Source organism: Bipolaris sorokiniana, assembly GCF_000338995.1.
Source record: "Bipolaris sorokiniana ND90Pr unplaced genomic scaffold COCSAscaffold_9, whole genome shotgun sequence".
In the NCBI taxonomy this organism is placed as follows: domain Eukaryota; kingdom Fungi; phylum Ascomycota; class Dothideomycetes; order Pleosporales; family Pleosporaceae; genus Bipolaris; species Bipolaris sorokiniana.
The window spans coordinates 211,110-231,932 of record NW_006911903.1 but is presented as its reverse complement, the minus strand read 5'-3'; the positions used below and the strand labels follow the sequence as shown (position 1 = coordinate 231,932).

The 20,823-nt window shown below is 48.9% G+C and overlaps 7 protein-coding genes across 7 annotated transcripts; 4 read left to right on the top strand and 3 right to left on the bottom strand.

The window, feature by feature from the left end:
• Nucleotides 1-239: 239 nt before the first annotated feature.
• Nucleotides 240-850, top strand: COCSADRAFT_358852 (uncharacterized protein). The gene is made up of 3 exons (XM_007702967.1): nucleotides 240-348; nucleotides 398-414; nucleotides 455-850. Exons 1-3 carry the CDS (start codon nucleotides 282-284, stop codon nucleotides 773-775), a joined length of 405 nt encoding a protein of 134 aa, XP_007701157.1. The 5' UTR covers nucleotides 240-281; the 3' UTR covers nucleotides 776-850.
• Nucleotides 851-1,241: 391 nt separating this feature from the next.
• Nucleotides 1,242-5,262, top strand: COCSADRAFT_182159 (glycoside hydrolase family 3 protein; the record flags this gene model as incomplete). The annotated part of the gene is made up of 3 exons (XM_007702966.1): nucleotides 1,242-1,569; nucleotides 2,965-3,591; nucleotides 3,646-5,262. 3 exons carry the CDS (start codon nucleotides 1,242-1,244, stop codon nucleotides 5,238-5,240), a joined length of 2,550 nt encoding a protein of 849 aa, XP_007701156.1. The 3' UTR covers nucleotides 5,241-5,262.
• COCSADRAFT_200486 (uncharacterized protein) lies at nucleotides 5,259-6,321 on the bottom strand. The gene is made up of 3 exons (XM_007702965.1): nucleotides 6,064-6,321; nucleotides 5,878-5,996; nucleotides 5,259-5,689 (listed from the first exon to the last, which is right to left on the bottom strand). The coding sequence occupies exons 1-3, from the start codon at nucleotides 6,121-6,123 to the stop codon at nucleotides 5,542-5,544; spliced, it is 327 nt and encodes a 108-aa protein (XP_007701155.1). The 5' UTR covers nucleotides 6,124-6,321; the 3' UTR covers nucleotides 5,259-5,541.
• Nucleotides 6,322-6,929: 608 nt separating this feature from the next.
• Nucleotides 6,930-8,334, bottom strand: COCSADRAFT_144661 (uncharacterized protein). The gene is made up of 9 exons (XM_007702964.1): nucleotides 8,264-8,334; nucleotides 8,150-8,213; nucleotides 8,087-8,099; nucleotides 8,006-8,035; nucleotides 7,889-7,950; nucleotides 7,675-7,837; nucleotides 7,559-7,619; nucleotides 7,178-7,510; nucleotides 6,930-7,114 (listed from the first exon to the last, which is right to left on the bottom strand). The coding sequence occupies exons 1-9, from the start codon at nucleotides 8,318-8,320 to the stop codon at nucleotides 6,959-6,961; spliced, it is 939 nt and encodes a 312-aa protein (XP_007701154.1). The 5' UTR covers nucleotides 8,321-8,334; the 3' UTR covers nucleotides 6,930-6,958.
• A 622-nt stretch (nucleotides 8,335-8,956) lies between these two features.
• On the top strand, nucleotides 8,957-10,406 carry COCSADRAFT_59613 (uncharacterized protein; the record flags this gene model as incomplete). The annotated part of the gene is made up of 2 exons (XM_007702922.1): nucleotides 8,957-9,275; nucleotides 9,367-10,406. Coding segments are annotated over 2 exons (1,359 nt in total), but the record flags the coding sequence as incomplete, so codon positions are not given.
• Nucleotides 10,407-11,463: 1,057 nt separating this feature from the next.
• On the bottom strand, nucleotides 11,464-13,893 carry COCSADRAFT_200484 (glycosyltransferase family 34 protein; the record flags this gene model as incomplete). The annotated part of the gene is made up of 3 exons (XM_007702963.1): nucleotides 11,464-11,603; nucleotides 11,628-12,778; nucleotides 13,770-13,893. The coding sequence occupies 3 exons, from the start codon at nucleotides 13,891-13,893 to the stop codon at nucleotides 11,514-11,516; spliced, it is 1,365 nt and encodes a 454-aa protein (XP_007701153.1). The 3' UTR covers nucleotides 11,464-11,513.
• A 901-nt stretch (nucleotides 13,894-14,794) lies between these two features.
• On the top strand, nucleotides 14,795-18,112 carry COCSADRAFT_93031 (uncharacterized protein; the record flags this gene model as incomplete). The annotated part of the gene is made up of 5 exons (XM_007702962.1): nucleotides 14,795-14,926; nucleotides 15,051-15,295; nucleotides 15,409-15,597; nucleotides 15,627-15,694; nucleotides 17,082-18,112. The coding sequence occupies 5 exons, from the start codon at nucleotides 14,795-14,797 to the stop codon at nucleotides 18,110-18,112; spliced, it is 1,665 nt and encodes a 554-aa protein (XP_007701152.1).
• Nucleotides 18,113-20,823: the final 2,711 nt, after the last annotated feature.

The following is a 20,823-nucleotide window of genomic DNA, read 5'->3' as shown; positions in this document are numbered from 1 at the left end:
GATACAAGTAGAAATATAGAAACAAGATAAAAAGAGAGAAAAAGTCAGAAAGGGCGATAGGAAAGATGGTAACAAGGGTTAAAATTACAGTGCTAGAGTGATCAAGTACAAAGTTACGACTCTAGCTAATCTAGATATAGATAGCGCTACGCCAAGTAGTGGGCCTTGCTGATTAGGATGTTGAATCATTGTTATGGGAGTGTTGGATGAGGTTCGCTTGCTTAACTGCGTTGCTTTTACTCCCCTCTTACTCAACTGGCAACACCTACTCATCTTTCGCAATGGCTCTCGACGGGCTCTCATGGGCGAGGATAGCCTTTACGAGCGTCATCGCGGCGCTCGCATATGGTGTTATGCGACTGATTTAAGTTCGCCGCTCCTATGAACACCTCGTTAGTCACACATCGTTGTTACGTATGTGATGCGGATGTGTGTTAACTAACGTCATCTATAGCCCAAGTCACCTCACAGCTTCCTCTTTGGTCATCTGAAGCTGTTCAACGAGATGTTTGGCATGCTGCCGAGTGACGCGCACTATCAAGTCGTCGTCACAACCATTGCAAAGAAGTACAACATGCCGGGTATCTTCTACCTCGACTTGTGGCCGGTCTCATGGAGCCATTTGATCGTCATAGATCCCGACGTCGCGATGGAATTCACCGTCACCCGGAACCATCACAAGCATGAAGCCGTTCAAAGAATGGCTGACCCTCTTATTGGAAAGGCAACATCGCCAGCGCGGAGGGACCACACTGGAAGCACCTACACAGGATGATGAGTCCAGCATTCTCCATTACGAATATCACTGAAATGGGGCTGATTGCTGCCACCGAAATCATGAAGTATCGGTCTATTCTGCAAGAGAAAGCAAAATCATGAGCAACTTTCCGGCTCGAAGAGTGCGCTCATCATCTGACAGTTGATTTTATTTCGAGAGCAGCGACTGGACGGTCATTCGATGCTCAGACGAAGGGCAGTCTTGCCTTGCAGCATTTTGAAGTCATGGTTCGGGCTTCCATGAAATCAAGAGAATCTCTCAACTATATCGGCAACTTCTTCCCCAACAGAGTACGAGATCACGAAAGGCGTAAGCTAAACGTGTTGGTGACCGAACTCATAAAAGAAAGATTTGAGTTTATAAAGAGTAGGTGGTCCGTCTTTCATACTGAAGCCGCATTGCTAATTCCAGCATCATCTCAGATAATGACCTTGACTTGTCTCAGAAACGAGGGCTTTGTATCATGGACCTTATGCTGAGAGATTATCTGCAAAGTACTAGAGAGAACACATCAGCCGAGCTCGACCCTGAGTTCTTAACAAATGCTATTACTCAGGTCAAGACGTTGCTTATCGCTGGTAGCGGCACAACATCAGACACGGTCTGCTTTGGACACATGCTACTGAGCGTGCATCCAAAAGTAGTTCGAAAGATGCGAGAAGAGCATGACCGTGTCTTCGCTCCCGGCATCGACGCAACATACGATCTTCTAGAGGCTAACCCGTACAAAATGAACGACCTTGTTTACAAGATTACCGTAATCAAAGAGATTCTCAGATTCTATCCGATAGGTAATACTGCTCGCGAAGGCATGGATACCTTGACTTATCCGTACATACTACATTGCCTGGAAGACGCGGCAACGGTGCTAACATGAGTTTGTTGGTAGGTCCCCTCAAATTCGACCCCGAGCGGTTCATACACCAAGATTATACACAGACTGCATGACGCCCGTTCGAACGAGGGCCTCGTGCTTGTATCGGCAAAACACTCGCAATGGATAAATTGACGCTTGTCTTCCTATTGACTGCAAGAGACTTTGACTTTATGTGCGCAGATCTCAAGCCGAACACAACGCCCAGGACAGAATGGAACAATCTCGATTTGACTTTTGGAGATAGAGCATATCAAGAGTTTGTTTTCGAAGCCTCACCCCGCGACGGCATGCCAATGATCGTCAAAAAATCCGACTGGCCGTCGTGATTGCGGCCTGGAACGTTTTTTACTACGTCGAATTAGGAATGGCTACCGGACGATCCGTGTACATAACTAGCGGTATGCTTACATACAGGGGTCTTAAGGTTTATTTTATTCAATAGCATGCATTCTCTATGAATTTAAAGCTGTCCCAGATATGACAGATGCGGATCGGATCTTTTTTGTCCACCAAACGGTCGAAATACGGCAAACTGCCGGACAGAGTGGTAGCTAGTGATCGAATACCATTGCTCCAAACTGAGATTAGCATGTGCTCCTTTGATCTCCACCCTCCCCGCATATTGTTTATTGTTGAACGATGAATTCGCCAGCTTCTTGTTCCCGCAAATAACTCCATGACTTGGTTGTCCATGTAAGTATGTAAGCGTCAACGCCACTTGTGTAATCTCAACTTTCCGCTCCTCGGACGATGAGCACCATTCAGGCAGAATACGCAGCAAATGGAATAGCAAGAAACCACACCTAGCGTGAACCCCTCACCCGGCAGTCGAGGCAGCGTGGGGCTCCGCGCGCGGCTCGGCTCAAGGCTTGGCTACCGCATCCCTACAGAATAAGCATTCCAAAGTTGCTTCGGTCATCATACTGGTCCGGACGCCGCACAAAAGTGGAACTGCACCTAGCACAGGACCACCCAGTCGACATGGACATGACGTGTATACATCTTGGGATGATGTCGTTACTAACCATGTCTTGTTGAAGGGTCAGCACTACGGCTATTTAGACTTCTATAAGTTACAAGGTAAGCATCTGGATCGGATAGCATCTGAGTCTTTGTTCAGACAATCGAAATCATGTTTATGTCGCCACGTCCCTTGTCACTGTTACTCTTTGCAGCTGGAGTATTTGCCCAGGGTAATTTTCCAGATTGTAAAAATGGACCACTGAAAAATGAGACTATATGCGACCCTTCAGCATGTTCGTCATCTTCGTAGAATGCTACAAATAGTTTCCTTATTGACAGATATTAGCTACACTCGCTCGTGCAAAGTCTCTTGTAGCACTTTACACCCTCGAGGAGAAGATCAATGCTACTTCCAACAGCGCACCTGGCGTTGCCCGTCTCGGTATTCCACCTTACCAATGGTGGAACGAGGGACTCCACGGCATTGCAGGTCCCTTTACTAGCTTCGCCAAGCAAGGCGACTACAGTTACTCAACATCCTTCCCCCAGCCTATCTTGATGGGTGCCGCCTTCGACGACAACCTGATTACCGAGGTTGCAAATGTTATTTCCACTGAGGCGCGAGCTTTTAACAATGTCAACAGAACGGGTCTCGACTTTTGGACGCCCAACATCAATCCCTTCCGTGATCCTCGATGGGGACGTGGGCAAGAGACTCCCGGAGAGGACTCGTACCACCTTAGTTCTTACGTCAAGGCTTTGATCCATGGACTCCAAGGTAACGAAACGGACCCTTACAGGCGTGTGGTCGCTACCTGCAAGCACTATGCTGGGTACGATATCGAAAACTGGAACGGCAACCTCCGCTACCAAAATGATGTTCAGATCTCACAGCAGGACCTTGTGGAATACTACCTAGCTCCATTTGAGGCTTGTGTTCAAGCCAATGTTGGCGCCTTTATGTGCTCTTACAGTAAGTTGTAAAAAGGAATAACCCAGCATGAACTTGCGATTAATGATATTCCAGACGCCGTTAACGGTGCGCCACCATGTGCCGACCCTTACATGCTTCAGACAGTTCTCCGTGAGCACTGGGGCTGGTCCAGTGATGAGCACTGGGTCACATCAGACTGTGACTCTATTCAGAACGTGTACTTGCCTCACCAATGGTCTTCGACTCGTGAGGGCGCTGCTGCCGACTCTCTGAATGCGGGCACTGATCTGGATTGTGGTACTTACCTGCAGTCGCATCTTCCTGGAGCTGTCAAGCAGGGTCTCACTAACGAGACTACCCTTGATAATGCTCTCATTCGCCAGTACTCTTCTCTCATCAAACTTGGTTACTTTGATATACCTGAAAACCAGCCCTATCGCCAGCTTGGCTTTGATGCGGTAGCAACTAGTGCTTCTCAGGCACTTGCTCTCAAAGCTGCTGAGGAGGGCATCGTTCTTCTGAAGAACGACGGCGTTCTTCCAATTAACTTCGGTTCCAAGAATGTTGGTATCTACGGTGACTGGGCCAACGCCACTTCGCAATTGCAGGGCAACTACTTCGGAGTCGCCAAATTCTTGACTAGTCCATATATGGCCCTCGAAAAGCTTGGTGTTAACGTTAGATATGCGGGCAATCTCCCAGGCGGTCAGGGAGACCCTACTACAGGCTCCTGGCCTCGCCTCTCCGGCGTCATCACCACGAGTGACGTGCACATCTGGGTCGGTGGGATGGACAATGGCATTGAATCCGAAGATCGAGACCGCTCCTGGTTGACCTTGACAGGTAGCCAGCTTGATGTTATTGGTCAACTCGCCGACACTGGAAAGCCGGTTATCGTAATTATCATGGGAGGTGGCCAGATAGATACCTCCCCGCTCATCAAGAACCCCAAGATCTCTGCGGTCCTATGGGCTGGATACCCCGGCCAAGACGGCGGCACCGCCATCGTCAACATTCTCACTGGAAAAGCTGCTCCTGCTGGACGTCTCCCACAAACACAGTACCTATACAAATATGTCTCCGAGGTACCAATGACGGACATGGCTATGCGCCCAAGCAACAAGAACCCTGGCCGCACATACAAGTGGTACACCGGCAAGCCCATCTTCGAATTCGGCTACGGTCTCCACTACACCAACTTCTCCGCCAGCATCACCAACCAGCCAAAACAGAGCTACGCCATCTCTGACCTCGTCAAAGGCTGCAACAGCACCGGTGGCTTCCTCGAGCGCTGCCCCTTCACCGGCATCAACGTCAGCGTTCAGAACACGGGAAAGACATCTTCCGACTACGTCACTCTCGGCTTCCTCACCGGTTCCTTCGGTCCCAAGCCGTACCCCAAGAAATCCCTCGTCGCCTACGACCGCCTCTTCAACATCGCCGCTAGCTCTTCTTCGACTGCTACGCTCAACCTTACGCTTGCGTCTCTTGCACGTGTGGATGAGTCCGGCAACAAGGTCTTGTATCCTGGAGATTACGAGTTGCAGATTGATAATGCGCCGCTTGCTAGCGTCAAGTTTGCACTTACTGGCAGCGAGACGACGCTGAGCAAGTGGCCGCAACCGCCTTCCAACCGTACGGGTCAGGGTGTGGATTTCTTCGGAGATTATTGGTATGGTGGGAATTAAATAGAAAGAATTAAACAAGGTCAAGCGTTGATTTCTTGTTTCCGATATCTGGAGCCCTGCCTTTGAGGTAGTCACTTTAGATGTCGAGCGTTCTTCTTCTCGATCTGGCATTTCTACCCAGATTTGACTAATCGACTATGTCGAGTAAAATATCCACTTCTCTTCACCTTGTTGAACCCAAACACTAACGAAATTCCAATCAACCATTTCAACATTACGCCATCGCTTGTTTCAGTAAAACTTGATTAAAATTTCTCTTCCGCTCTCCCACACACTTCTCGGCATTACTTGATTTTACAATTTACAACTTGCTCTCGTACCCTCCAACGCTCTTCACAAAAATAACCTTCATCGGGCTCTCGATCAAATCCTCGTCTTTGAACGCCTTGCCTACTCGTATGCCGATGTCGCTTTTTACGTGTACGTCTAGTGCGGCTTGGTTTTCGTATCTGTTGTTGGCGCAGACACGTTAGCGTTTGGCATCTTGATTTTAGCTGGGTAGTATCCTTATAGCGTTTCATGAAGCGCACAGCTTGGACGTGGGATGCGTGTGTGCCAGCAAGTAGCGGTATGAGATATGGAAATGAATAGAGCAGGAATCGAGATGAAGAGTCGAGAAAAAAAGAAAAGGACGTACTTCTCCAGCATGATGAATCTTGGTTTGTTGCCTTTGATTTCGCGGTGGAGGTGGTAGCGCAGAATTCCTGGCTCAGTATCCTTGACGATTTGTGCGGCTTCGGTAAGAATTTCTTGAACCTATTCATTCCATATCGTGTTAATGGCAGGATCTGAGGGCAGTAAAGCTTTCAAATAGGCGACGCACTCTGTCTGCTTTTCCGGGTTTGGGTTGCACGATTGCGACGATTTCGATTGGGCGTGACATATTTGCAGTTCAAACAGAGTTTCTTGAGGTAAGGTGAGATGCGAAATGTGATGTGAACTGGGGAAAAGAAGTGTGGGGGAAGAAGGAATGTCTGAAATGCGGCTAGGATTGATTAAATGTAAGATGCGACTTTGCTGGGTTTATAGACGGTAGTTTACGCGGTGAAATGGCGTTTTGCTCCACTCTGGACTAGCTACGTACATGGCTTGGTGGGCCCGAAAGACACCGAGGTATATTGCGGCGTAAGCTATTGGCGCCGTCGTATCTTTTCGCCCAGTCATATTATAGGTATATGGCTATGTAGCTAGTTGTTTAGACATGCGAACTACGGTGGTCGTGCGAGATGAAAGACTGCGCTTGAGGCGGTGTTGCAGTAAACAGGTAAAACTGACTAAAAGCAGCGACCTGGCGCCATGAGAAACTAGTACTCGACGCGGGGTCATCCTGGCATGAATACGCAGGAGATTTTGTCTATGTCCCGCGATTTTTTATTTCTATCCCCAAAACGGACTCGGGAAACATGACGACTTTGGTTTGCGTGCGGCAGCGGTGCGACACGGTCCGCTAGTCCTCACACCCTTGACCTTGCAAGAGAAGGCCCAGAAGATGGATTTTTAGTTTAATAACTACAACCTAGTGCTGCGTTCAAATATCATCCGTAAATACCCATAACTACTCAGTTTAAGAATTCCGCATTTTGGTTCCGGTCGCACGTTGATGGCATGATGCATGGTGTTACTTTCTTCACTAATAACGTTAATCTTTACACATTCTGTTTGTAATACTAAATTTTGTGAGATAAGATTCTCTTGCGTATGAGTCAAATTCATCCGGGTCATAGGGTGCAAGTGTCTCCGTGTCCGTGTATATGGTCAAATGCCCTCAGGAGACCATATAAATGTGCAATGCCCGCGCATACAACCAAGCAATGCATAATTTGGTGACTGGCGCCCCACACGTCAAATCGATAAGGATACCACTTCTCGGGAATCTATTATTCATCAGCTTTATGCTCGCATAGCAGAACTGGATTATTTCAAGATCAGCTACGCACCCTCATAGCGTATAGGGCCCCACCAGTAAGGTTGAATGCCGTCATCAATGCCATCCAGTCAAGGCTCATTCTCCACATCTGCGTTTCCCAACCAAATATCGTGATTCCATGAACGATGGGAATGATGAACGATAGCCCAAGGCTAGCATACATGGCTGCACGGTATGGGCGGTACTTTGGACGACGGAAAGCAGGGTGCAGAGTTGCGTACACGCAACCGGCTGCTAGAACCGATACAAGGGTGTAATATGTCTTTTGTAGATGGGGCGTGCAATAGAAGCCGTAGTAAACGCAAGGGATGGTGGAGCCCCACATTAAAATAACGATACCAAGCTGTTCAAATAAGCTGTCGGTTGCGGATGATAGATCGGGTGTTCTCACGTAATCGAGTTGGTTTCCAAATGTATGGACATTCTGGCTGTGGTTGTTGAAGATGTGGAAGCTGTGTTGTGCATGAATATCTAGATGTTGCAAGATAGAGATTCGAAAATACTTACGTGGCCGATAATGCAAAACATATAGCAACACCGAAGAAGAATGTCGAGAAGACCACGACATCTGCAGTAATTGCCGTAGCATATCTTGGTTGCAAAGACCAGTAAATGGGTATGGGTAGAGTGAAGAAGATGATAGACCCTATGATATGCGAGAATATGTTGACTAGATGATGTCTTAATTGGGATCTTCTCAGCTGGCTGAGCATAACCCTACCTGTTTCATTATGAATGCTAAGAATACTTTCTAAAGATCGTTTGTAAGACCAGGATACTGCCCTAGGTATCCTTTCAATTGCTGAAGAAAATGTCAATGTAAAATTTAAAAACGTACCTATAACTAGACAGAATGTACTCGTTGTCTCTTTTCCTGGTAAGGTCATGGTTGAGATAGGTGATAAATCATAGAACGTACTGGTACCAGTCGGCTAGAGGGATTGTGAGTTGTTCGTAACAATATTTCAAGTGGTTTTCGTACGTATCTCATCCCATGCCAATAGTGATGTACGCTCTTTGCTCTTCATTCGATCACGTGGGTCAGCCTGGCGAGTGTCAGTCTCAAAGTTGATGCTCGTGGTGATCGTCTACCTACTGCGTTTTCTGCAACCACTGTCACTGTCGAAGCAGACTTTCGAGAGCGGATATTCATTCTGTGCTTGGTAGAGTTCTGGTTTGAAGAGATCAAGTCAGTTGGGAAAGTGGAAGCGTATGCACTCCGGTGCAAGAACGGGAAGGTCGGTGCACGGATCAATTTCAAGCGCCCAACACCCACATGGTACTGAATCCTCCCACTCCTTCATGCTCAGGTCCATGCCGACAGTCCAATCAACGAGCCGAGGTTAACTTTTGACGTGCATGGCTTTCAGCCAACCTAGAATATGCAGCCAAGGCGACGCATACCTTATAGAGAGTGGGGAAATTTGTGCACAGGATTGGATCAAATGCTGAAGTGCATTGCACTGCATGTTTCATGGTCATGCGGCGTAGTAATACTTGTAGTGTTATTTTCGACCAAAACCATCACCAACTATCATCTGCTACGCCATCGATGGATGTGCGCCTCATCATGCGAAATCCTGCATAGGCCGTATATTTGATACGTGGCTTCGATCCTACGTCTATTTTGCCGCCCAGTTACGCCAGCATAATGTACAGTAGCACACTGCAGATAGATGACAGTTCGATAATAGTTCAAGCGGGACTACCCGTAAACCTAGATTCACTCTCATCTACACCTTTTACACTGAATTTTCAGACTATGTCCTTAGCATTATGCAGCTCCGCCCTCTTCTTCCTTGTCAAGAAAGTTACTGCCATCGGCGGAAACAAAGTCAACATCACAGATATTGTAGGCTTTGTTCAGGAAGATAATGAGCGAGATACGATTTCCCTACTTATCAGCTGTTTCGCCACGCTTGGGCTGTGTGTTTACTCGGCTGTTCACCTAAACATACCGCGCAAGGGCGAGGGCAACTATCGAGTGCTACTGAAGGAACTTCAATGGTGTATTCTCGGTCTATTTGCACCAGAGTTGATATTGTACACTGCTTGGAGACAGCTGGCTTCTGCAAGACAGCTATGTCTTGAGATAGAAAACATAACAAGTCAGCAGCAGGGCCGCAACGAGACTTGTGACAAGGCAAGCCCATCTATCATCAGGTATTAGCACTGCTAACTAGTACCAGAGTACAATAGTGACTAAGACTCATGTGGAGGACCCAAAAACGTCATGGACTATCACACACGGATTTTACGCTAGTATGGGTGGTTTCGCCATCGAGCTAGACAGTACCGACCGTCGAAATGGGGCGTTGTTCAACGATATGACGCGCTTCACCTTAACGGCGAAAGGTGTCGCACTACTCGCTAAGTGTGGACATGTTGTAGATATATCCCTCGACGAGATCAAGGACAAGAACAAAGCAGACGGTCTTGCAAAACTCCTTGTGTGCATCCAAGCAGGATGGATGATCGTCCAAGTTATCATTCGTACTGCCATCGGACTGCCGACCACCTTGCTCGAAGTACATGTTGTAGCCCATGTTGTTTGTGCGCTCGTTATGTACATCCTATGGTGGCATAAACCTCGCCAGGTAACCTCCCCCACTATCTTGAAGGGGGACTTGATGCCTTTGATCGCCTACATGTACATGGCAAGCCGAATGAGTGGGAGGCAACCTCAAGGCAAGCTCTCTATCTTCCGATCAGCCACTCCCGAACTGGCAAAGCTGGCTTACTTTGAGAACAAAGATGTGCCAACCGGTACGTGTGGCGACAGGCAAAGTTTGAATGCAACTCGACTCTCTACTGCCGGTAGACTGCGACCACGGCCCGATATCCGAATTGCGAACCAGGAGGCTGAGCCAGCATTATGCAACTCTCCAATGGAAGCTGCGTCTGAGCTGCAAAATCTTGCAGAAAAGGCTATCCAGGTATATCCAGTCCTCAAAAACCACTTTCACTCTGTATCCGAGAGAGAATGCCCAGAGCCGGCATACAAGGTCCCCGAAGTAACCGAACTGATGCAACCATATGCCATCGACTGGCCCAACGATGGTTTACTTCGGCGCACTCAATCTCTCGTCATGGGAATGGTGCTTTGGGGTGCGTCTATGGCATACGGCGGCATACACGTAGCTGCATGGAACTATTTCTTCCCCACGCGACTAGAGCAACTGTTTTGGCGCATGAGCTCGGTATGGGTAACATTTTGTGCAGCCTTTTGGCTTGTGACCAATCTTTTAGCCCATGTTTTTCCTCTCATCGATAAGATCTGGAACGCTTATAACCAGCGGACACTGAGCATTCTTAGTACGGTGCTCATTACGACCCTCTGTGTTTTGTGTGGTGTGAGTTATATTATCAGCAGGGCATATATAGTGGTAGAAGCTTTTGTGAGTATAAGGGAAGTTCCACGAGGCGTGTATGAGACGCCAACGTGGTCACAGGTTTTTCCTCATCTGTAATAAGAAGATCTCAGCTTCATTGTTCGTTTCCGCAGTCACAAATATTATTATCGATAGCTCTCATAAAGAACTTGCAACCAAGTGCACTTGGTATCGCTGACGCATTGGTAGGTGGGCTCCTAGACCGACTTCTGGGTGATTATTTGGTCCTAGAAATACAGGAGCATGTAGTAGATTGAATACAATCCGCAACACGGCCTTCATGTTTTTCATCTCTAAACGCGATACGCGCTTTTCCAAGTGCCAGCCTACGCATCCCAAGGGAGGCATATGGTTCCAAGAAAACATTTCATATCTGGCGAGAAAACATCTGTCTCGATGAAACCGTTTCATAAACGATTCTTGAATAGTTCAGGTCTGGGCAAGCTAGCTCTGAATATGAGATTTAGTTTTTGCAGTCAAAAAACATAACTCCATGTAACACACGAACGTTCCGTTTCAGACGACACTTTGCGCGCAACCCCTCATAATCGTTTTGCACAGTCGCATAACAGGAGCAAAAAACAACAACAGCAACAACAAAGAATAACGACCAGAAAAAATACAGGGGTGATGTTCCAGACCAAAAGTTGGCGAACCCACTATCCCCCCTTGCAGAAGCGTGGCGACGAGCATACTAAAAAAGAACCCTAAAAAAACAGGGCGAAGCCACAAACTAACCCTACCAAATATCTATTTGATTACCATGATAAAATTGAAGTCTAATCGGATATCGTAACGAAAAGCGTAAAGAAAGGGGGAAGGCCTGATACCCAGCGCAGGATTTCCAATCGTGGTCGGGTACATCGTCTCAACTTAGGAAAAGAAAAGAAAAGAAAAAGGGCATACAGACTGCCAAATGTGAGAAAGAAAGAAAAGTGAAAGGCAGCGCGACAACTAGGAAAGTTCGACGTCATCGTCGTTGCTGCCATCAGCAACATCCTCATGCGATCTCCGGGAACCCCCGGGATTCTCAGTCTCATCGATCTGCAGTCATTCGCCCTGCTGCACCTGCGTGATATCATCCATCTCCTTCACCTTTATCATCTCCTCTTTCTTCCTCGCCTCCTCCTCCTCCTCCTCCTCAACCTCCCTGTCCTTATCCCTCGGATCCCCAGTCTTCTGCCACAACCTCAGTGCCCCGCTCCTAAACGCATCCCAGTACTTCTTCACCTCCGCCGTGACATCTACTTTGGCAGTGCCCTCCTTCCACACATCCATGCTCTCAATGACATCAAGCCAATCTAGCATGCGCGCGTTTCGGCCCTCGTCGCCCGCGAAGTGCACGACAAAATGGCCTTTGCGGGCTTGAAACCATCTTAGACTTTTGGGCTGGGCGCCTGCTGCGAAATCGACGATGCTGTTGTTAGGCGCTGGGTACGCGTTGAACCAGTACCAGGGGACCCAGGCTGCTTTTCCAGCCCAGCCGGGCTCGCTGAGGAGGCGCGACATAGCCGTTTGTTCTGCAGAAGGGAGATGGTCATCCGGACGGTAGTATCGGTAGCCAAGGATAGTGCTGAAGAGGTTGGCGGACCACTCGTTTACTTTGAAGAGAAACAATCCGGCGTTTAGGTCGCCGGCGTCGCGGTTGACGATGAGATTGACGTTTGCGTATTCAGGGGTGTCTGGGGGAAGGAAGCTGGAGAGGGGACGGCACGGGTCCATGATTATGGCGTCGCGGTCGATCCAGAGGATCCATTCTAAGCGGGTGTTATTAGGCTTAAGCAGCTCGTTTTGGACGAGGTGGAGGAGGAAGGCAATTTTGTTCCAGGCGCCGTCGGCGAGGTCTTCGCAGAGGATGTGGGCGGAGGTGTCGTGGACGGCGGCGTGGAGCATGTGCGATTGGACTGCGCGTTGGTAGGCTTCTACTTTTTTGCCGGTCGTGATGGAGGCGAGGGCGACTCTGCGTGTCTCTTTGGTTTCAAAGGGGGCGTGTTTTGCGCATGACTTTTTGCGTATGGCTGCTTGTTCCTTCCAATGCTTGTCGAAATCTGGCATGCATTGTGTATGACCGTAGGAGATGTGCGTTTTGCTGTAGTCGAGCGATGGAGTGGGGGTACCGGAAGTTGATGAAGCGGAGGTAACGGGTAGTGAAGGAATGGATGAGCTGGATGGTGAGGGAATGGATATGTCAGATGCTATTAGAGTGGGATTATTAGATGCTAATGAATTGTCAGTGCAAGTCTGCAGTTATAATTGCCCCAAGTCTCATACCCTGAGCATCTAGTGGTTGTGCCTTTTGCGCGTCGTGGAACCATGTTGATTTGGAAATGTCGCTCTGCTGCAACGCAACCGGTTCTGGTTCTAACCAGTAAACTTGATAGAAAATGCAGAGGGAAAGAATTCCCAGCAAGATCTTTGGGACGAGCGATGCCGCTCGATGCATGGTGCAAGAACTGCGATGTGAATCTGGAAAAAAAGGCGGATCGGTCAAAAATGAACACTACTTGTCAGAAATGAGAACTGAAAGTTCAGGGAACCATGGATTCTACGATCGTTTCCACATCAGCTGGTGGCGATACGGACGTATTTTACAGAGCCACAGTCGCGCCATAGCGCAAGCCATGGGCCCCCAGTACGGCCTTTGGTGTGATCCCCTAGTCGTACCGGGTTCCCAGATCTAGTGTATGTAATGATAAGGTGGTATCCACTGCTACATACATGTTTCAAAACATGTACACTTGCTACGATAAATGAGCCAGGTTCAAGAACCCAGTGCTTTTCATGTAACTCATAGGCTCAGGCTATGCACGGAACACCCGGATTCCTTTGGCGAGGTCGTTTTTGACGTACGCACCAACATCCGTCGTAATATGCATACGTATACGTAGCATGGATCATTCCAAAGTGGGCAAACTATGTTTTCCTGAAAATTTAGGTCGTCGTATCGAAAATCATTCTAGTGGTAGTGGCGTCTAGCGGCTGCCCATGCGCCAGCTGAATAATCCGACACGAACTTAGATTTTGCGAGATGCTTACTATCCTTATTGAAAGCTGTTAATTCATTGAAAAGCATGAGCGAAAAGGGTGTGTGTCTAAATTGTCTCTTTGGTAAGGATTTTGCACCGAGAATTCTAGCGTGGCAGATCAAGCATGAAGGTCAACCTTGAATGCTTATTGGCGCGTTTGGAATCTCGACTAGTAGTAAAGAACTTAAGCTCATGATCGAATCGAGGAGCCAATAGACTGGATTGATCTTTAAATAGACGTCATTGTTTAATCGTACGTTCGAAAATATGGTGTACCTGAATTTGTCTGCTTTGTAATGGAATATCATATGCGAATGAGAAAAAAATAGTAAGTATACGCCGGAGAAAGAATGGTTTTGCGGTGCGACCCAGGACCAGACTGTGAGCTCAGCGTATTAAAATGACATAAGCTGACCGGCGGGCTGTATGGAAGTCACGTCAGTATCCACCCCGCCAACATGATGTGCTCAGATTGGGTTTGAAGGACTCGCGGGAAACATTCTGATCATACCAGCAAGATAAGCTTGCGATATGTGGCTGATGGTGATGCTTCGCAACACACCAAATCTTGGCGTGTGACGTTGCTTGACGAGCACACCATAACTGCAAGCTGATTTTTTTGGTGTCAGTATCTCGCTCAGAGATAACAGTTGGTCAGAGGCGCACGTCTTTCGAGATACTAGGCCAGAGGTGCAACTCAAATTTGCAACACCGTATAGGGGTGGGGGGGATCTAAAATTATCTCGGCATTGTCCGTCGTATTGCTCCCGTAACGCTCCGGTACATCCGCATACAACGCCATGATGCGCGAATTGCAGAAATGACGATAGGCATGTGAGAACTGGATTACGAGAATACTAGTAACTAGCGGGTCATTTTTGAGAGATTTTCATTGCACCTTGCTTACGCAGTGTCTTCACGGTAACAAGTGCTTGGAGTTGTGTGTTGCATGTCTGATGCTGGATCCAATTGTAACATTGATTATGGTGATTTTGAGCTGATTCTGAGAAACTCTTATCTTTGACTCCTGGTTCGATGAATTCATACTATGTTCGCATCGAAGAAATGGTTTAAGGAACTACTGATCAATTCTGGCAGTCCACGATATGCCAAGCCGCTAACCCTGCTGACTAAACCGGCTTCTCGCAGCTCAGCATCATCGCGAACACAACGGCCGACGACCTCCAAAAGCCGCCCTACACTCACACCATGCAGTCACTCCGCCGGACAGCAGTGGCTGCTGCCCGCACGAGCCGAACTCCGCTGTCGCGCCAATCGCGCCGCTACGCCCACGACGAAGCTCATGGCCACGCAAGCCCGGCCGTCGACGAGCCCATGGGTGTATGTCCCCTCCTCCCCAATTGTTCCGGCCCAGCTCAGTTGTGTATTTAAAGTGCAGCAATGCTACTCTAGACGATAATTAAGAAGTGAAGAGAAGACTTGCTGACGCAATTGGCATTTGTAGTGGGGTTTCTGGGGCACAATCGGCGTTATCCCCGCAGGCCTGGCCCTATACAGCATCTCGCGCACCGACGGCGATGACAGCAAGCCGTACTTTACCCGTTTGATTTCCGATGCGACAACCGGATTGCACGACAAGTGGACTGCGCAGAACGATCTGCACGTGAGGATGATTGAGCAAGCGGGCGAGGACCGAGTGCTGTTTCTGAACACGAAGCCGCAGGAGCACGTTGAGATGAAGTTTCCAGAGTACGTTTTGTCTTGGCACATTGGAGGATATGCGATGTTAGGCCCGGATGGAGTTGGATATGGAAATATGAGGTTGATGATTGTTAAGGGAGGTGAATGCTAACAATTGACAGGATTATGAATGTTGGATCTCCGTACAACGTTCCTGCTGGAAGCCAGGTCCAAATGGACAAGGTGATTGAAAAGTACAAGAAACTGGCTTATGAAGACAATGAGCGGAAGCTGGAGAAGCTGAGGAACAACGACATCTCGTCAGAGAAGCCATTCGAGGGCAAGACGCGCGTGAAGAAGGCCCCCGATATGTTTTAGACTCCGGCATGTAGATCTAAAGAGTTTTTTTTACAGGAAGTGTACATAGTCGGGGAAAATTGATATCCGCCTTTCACTTGCGATGCGCTTGTGGAAGTGATTGACTTGAAGGTACTGAATAACATGTGGAGAAGTTGCCAAGGTGCTGTAACGAGACCATCAGACAACCCATAAGGCAAGGTGGTGAATGACTAGTCCTCGTCATTCATCGTTCAATGCACGTCTACGCAATGGTATTGTATCTGAGACGCAAAGGAGCAGACGTTAGACAGGCCAGACTGCCTGTGGGGCTAACACTTTTCATCACTAGTTTGAACAGCGCAATGAAACACCAGGCACACGTTTAGATCGGTCTTGTTGCCGCGTACGGCCTTGTGTGTAAGCAGAACATTGGCTGGGCTTCATTAGCGGTGAAGCTGAGCCACGTGGGTGGCTTAATGTGGAGTATGTTCGTAGAGGAGCATGCGGCGTATGAGTTTGATCGGTCTTCTCTGAGGGACAAAGGAAGCTGTTATATTGCTGTCTGCAAGGGATATATGGCAGTTGGATATATGTGTTTAGTATCCCCAAGAATAGACATAGCATGTGTATCCTAAGTACAAGCAAGCGTAAACTCTATAACCCCACTACGGCAAAACGCTGCTGCAGAGGTTGCCATGGCGCGTTTCATAGGGGTGGACACGCACACGTCACTTTGAGTAAGGCTGTTGCTGGGGAGCCGGCCCCATAGCGGCCCGTACCTGGCCAGAGGGTCCTCGGTGATTGGCGCACCCTGCATGCCCATGATGATTCTGCGATGAGGGTGGAAGAAAATAGGCCAGAAGGAAGGACAGCAGGCAGCTGAAGATGGCTAGTCCAGGCCTTGTACAAAGATAGATGAGTCCTGTCTGGCCCACGGTCTGTTTGACAAAAGAATCGCGCTCAGCCATTGCCAACCTCGCCCTTCAGACCGACCGGAACAGGCGAATCGCAAGTGAATCAGAGACAACCTATTGTACACAGAGCCATACACAAGTGCTAGACAGAGACAGCCATGGGAAAGGTACGAGACAATGCCAGGAGTCACAGGGTATATGCTTTTTTGTCTTCTTGTCGCCAACAATCTCCCATGAGATTGCGGTGCATTAATGCAGGCACCCTATAGGAGGGCAGAGGGGTGCTGGGTCGAGGAAAGGGTGTTTCTCAACAGACATGGCCCGACTGATTACAAAATAGATGGCAAGGCCGATGGAAATTCGCACTCGAAGCGTAGTATGGATCATGTTTCGCCGCAAAAAGGGAGTCTTGGTGACTGCGGTTCCAGGTAAGGCTTAGCGCAAAAAGTGGGGCCCCTGTCGTTCGCTGTGCCCTGTGCCAAACATGGCGTATCTCGGGGGAACGAGCGTCAACACCACCATCACTCTCTCATTGCCGCCTCAACGCAGCAATTGCCTGCCTCCGGCCCGCCTCTATCCGACGGGACGCTTGCAGCCCGAAGTTCATGCTGACTTGTGTCACAAAGATTCTGTTCCTTATCTGCCCGAACTCAATTTCAGCCGCGTTCTCCAGAGAAATGACATGAACGGTTCAGCTTGGCCTGACGACGCTCTTCGCACTGCGAACGCAACCCCCATACGCTCCAAGTCCCCGGCTGTCATGCCCTCGTATACGTCACCTCGCAACGTCTCAGGTCCCTTCGCCGTAGACAAGGCCCCAATGGCTACCGACGAGAACAACTCCTGGGCCCGCCCAAATCACCACAGCACGCCAAACTCAAAGACATCGCAGTACATTGACAAGATCACCCAAGAAAACGACCGCCTGCGGCGAGAACTACTTGCCGAGAAGTTGGCCAGAGAAGATGAAGCCAAGCGCGTATCTGCCGCCCAAACCAGAGCCGAAGACTCGCGTGCCGAGTACCAGCACCTCCAAGTCCTTGCTGACACAAACGCGCGCGCCATAGAGCGGAAGGACCGGAAGCTGGAAGAGCTCAGGGCCACGCTCGACACCGAGATCCGCCGGCGCAAGATGGCAGAGCAGAGAGCCGAGGAAGCCCTCAAGATGCTGGGCGACACTAGGTCAGAGACGCAGCGACAGCTGGCACAGGCGTACGAAATGAAGGGTCTGGCAGACACCAACCTCGAGACGGCACGCGACGGCTTCAAGCGCATCAGCGACGGCTACGAGAACAAGGTCCGCCTCATCAACCAGGAACTGAACGAGCTGCGACGCAAGCGACTAGAAGACGCCGATAAGATCAAGCGCCAGGCTATCATAAGCGATCAGCTACAACACGAGTCATCCCGCTCCACCCGAACCGAGGCCAAGCTCACCAACCTCATGGAAGCATACAAGAAGGAGCACCGCAAGGAAATGGACGCCCTTATCGCCGAAGCAGAGAGGCTGCGACGCGCGTTGCCAGAAAAGGAGCGCGAGGCTCAGAAGCTGGTAGACGCCATGGTCGAGACGCGCGACAAAATGCGGTGGGTCATGACACAGCATGAGCGCCAGACAGCCAGTCAGTCTTAATGCCGTCCCTGTTACCGCTCACCACTTGTGGTGAACTGGTCTAATGCCAGTGCATAGACCAGCGCGCGCTTCATCACACTCTACGACGATCATGACCAAGTTTGATTCCCGGGCTCAAAAGGCATCTGTAGCATATCTGGATACTACGGCGTTTAAGGCATTACATCAGCACACACATACACACTTGTGTAGGCCACTCTCACCCTCCCATCTTGGTGAGAGTTGGAGTGCAGTGCAGTACAGTGCATGTGCACCAGTTTTTGTTTCTTTTTTTTCGTGAATTAGTCTAGGGGCACAAGGGAGGGGTATGTAGAAAGCAGATGAATGGAGATCGGCGGACTATCTGGCATCAATCCATCTGTTCAACAGCCCAGTTTCTGACAACTCTCTTTGCTTGCCTTGGACATTCTGTGTGAGTAGATAGGATAATGTTTAAATATACCTGAGTGGATCTTCATTCCCGTCAGCTTGGCTCACCTAAGTGCTGGGATAGGGATAGTAATGCATTGAGGGGTCTAAGGGTGCTCCTTCCTTTACTTGAATGCCAAGTGAATTAGGATAGGTTTCTGACTTGTATCAAGTATACAGAAACCGTCTTCCTTCATACATCGTTCTCAGAAGACAACCAGACTACGTACGCAAAGATAGTACTGCGTCCGCGTATCGCAATAAACCCATCAAGCAACAGCACCAAAACGACTCACAGTTCCTTATCCATTCCATGATCACCATCGCTGCCTGCCAGTTACACCAAACGGCCCGGTGCTGCAGACTAGACGCCCAGGGGAACGGCTAACAGCAGGGTCACTCTAAACAGATACCCGTACGTAGCGCAACACTAGCACCAGTGATCCGATCGATTGATATCAATTTTTCCGTGCTGCACCTGTCCCTGACTTTCGGTGCACATACCACGATGCACGACTAGTAAGCGCTCCTAAGCTTTACTACCCATGCAATTACTTACAGGAAATGTGTAGGCCAGGGTAGTGTTGTTTGTGCCAAGGAGCAGAAAACGAGTAATAGTATCGGCGAGCCGCTCATTCCCCTCCTTTGTCAATCACTGCTATGTTTGCTTTCGTTACATCAGCAATACTGGATAACTAACGTGAAGATGAAGAGGCGGCCTGTTGGGAACTAAGTAGTGCACAAAACATAGGTCCATAATTTGACAAGGCGGATTAACGTGCCTCACCAGCGCAAACGACGTGCAGTTTCGTTCTCACCGTTACTATTCAGTACAACACTCATGCTAACAACCTTGGTACCGAATAGCGCCATTGACAAACGAGATGTCATCCCACCTTTCCCGCTTCATCACGGATGTAATGACACATGAGACCACCTACCGAATGCAACAGAGTCTGGAATTTAGAGAGAAGAAAGGCCTAGACGGCACGCGTATTTACCTCCGCATGATCTAACATATGTTCATGCAACTATGGCATCCCTTCTTTATTCGAAAGAAGAGAACAAAGTGCGCAGTGCCATTGTATCGCATCAACGTTGACCACATACTAGGGAGCAAGGACAAAGCAGATACCTTTACTATTTCCGCTTGAACCGTTATTTCTCCGTGACACCCGTGTATACCAGCGTCTTCATCGGTGTGTCACAGCATAGAACTTCAATTCGAATGCATCTAGCGTCTTCGCAAGGGGAACTCGATAGGGATCACAACACTTGCGTCTCCGCCTCGCATTACAAGCACAACCTGTGTACCACAAATCCCTACCAATTCAACCGTTAGCACTTTGTTTCATCAACAAGAAGAGACGGACTCCACCGTCTCACCCCCGCACATGCGCAACTGCGATACCCGAGCAAACGAGAAGCTCAGAAAACTCACATCTCATCCCTCATCGCAAGCCGGGAAACTGCATTCCATGTCTGCTAAAAAAACGCCACAATACACACGCGTTACACAAAGACCTGTACATGTATCCTTCTAGTCCTAGATAGCCGTTATACAAAGTGTGCAGAGCATGAGTATATAAGACTGACTACCCATCTACATCTCCTACCTCCGTCTCCATCTTTCAGTCCCATCCACAACACTCAATCGTCGCTTCTTCTCTTTTATCGCTCAACCGCCCTCAATCGCCCAAGAACGCAACGATAAGAAAAGATGTGCAAGCACTCCCTCCTCTACACCCTGTCGATTCCCTGCATGAACGACGCAGAGGGTATAACTACAATGCCTGTACGTATTCCGTCATCCTCCCCCCCCCCCCCCCCCTCTTTTTTTTTGATTCCCTCCATATTTCCTACCTCCCCCATCTCGTTACACCGAGAAGCATATGATGAAGAGGGAAATGAGTAACAGTACAACTAGGTCCCCGGCCGTCGCTGCCCCGCCTGCCTCGAACGCGGCGACACAGTCTGGGTCATCCCGGGGAAGAACTGTCATGAGTGTGGGACGCCTGTTAACTAAGATCACTCACTCCTCTACACGGTTCCGGTTTGGGGATGGAGATAGGGCAATACATGGAAGAGACGGGGCGGGGAGATGAATGCATTTGAGCTCGGGATGGTCGTTCGGTTTGCATTTTCTGAGGCAGAAGGGGTAATTTGTTGGGGTTTGGAACCTGTATTTGTAGCTTGAGTGTATGGGTTGGCTCGAGTTCGAAACTTTCAGTGGAATAAAAGTTTGTTGGTGTTCTGATTGATTTGATTGTTGTTAAGTATTGTTGGTCGAGTGTATGTCATGT

Coding starts and splice junctions, on each gene's coding strand:
- COCSADRAFT_358852 (XM_007702967.1), top strand. CDS start 282: ATGGCTCTCGACGGGCTCTCATGGGCGAGGATAGCCTTTACGAGCGTC.
- COCSADRAFT_200486 (XM_007702965.1), bottom strand. CDS start 6,123: ATGTCACGCCCAATCGAAATCGTCGCAATCGTGCAACCCAAACCCGGA. Junction 5,997..6,063: donor AACCCGGAAAAGCAGACAGA/GTGCGTCGCCTA, acceptor TGGAATGAATAG/GTTCAAGAAATTCTTACCGA. Junction 5,690..5,877: donor AGATTCATCATGCTGGAGAA/GTACGTCCTTTT, acceptor CGCCAACAACAG/ATACGAAAACCAAGCCGCAC.
- COCSADRAFT_144661 (XM_007702964.1), bottom strand. CDS start 8,320: ATGAATATCCGCTCTCGAAAGTCTGCTTCGACAGTGACAGTGGTTGCA. Junction 8,214..8,263: donor CAGTGGTTGCAGAAAACGCA/GTAGGTAGACGA, acceptor GACACTCGCCAG/GCTGACCCACGTGATCGAAT. Junction 7,951..8,005: donor TACATTCTGTCTAGTTATAG/GTACGTTTTTAA, acceptor AAGGATACCTAG/GGCAGTATCCTGGTCTTACA.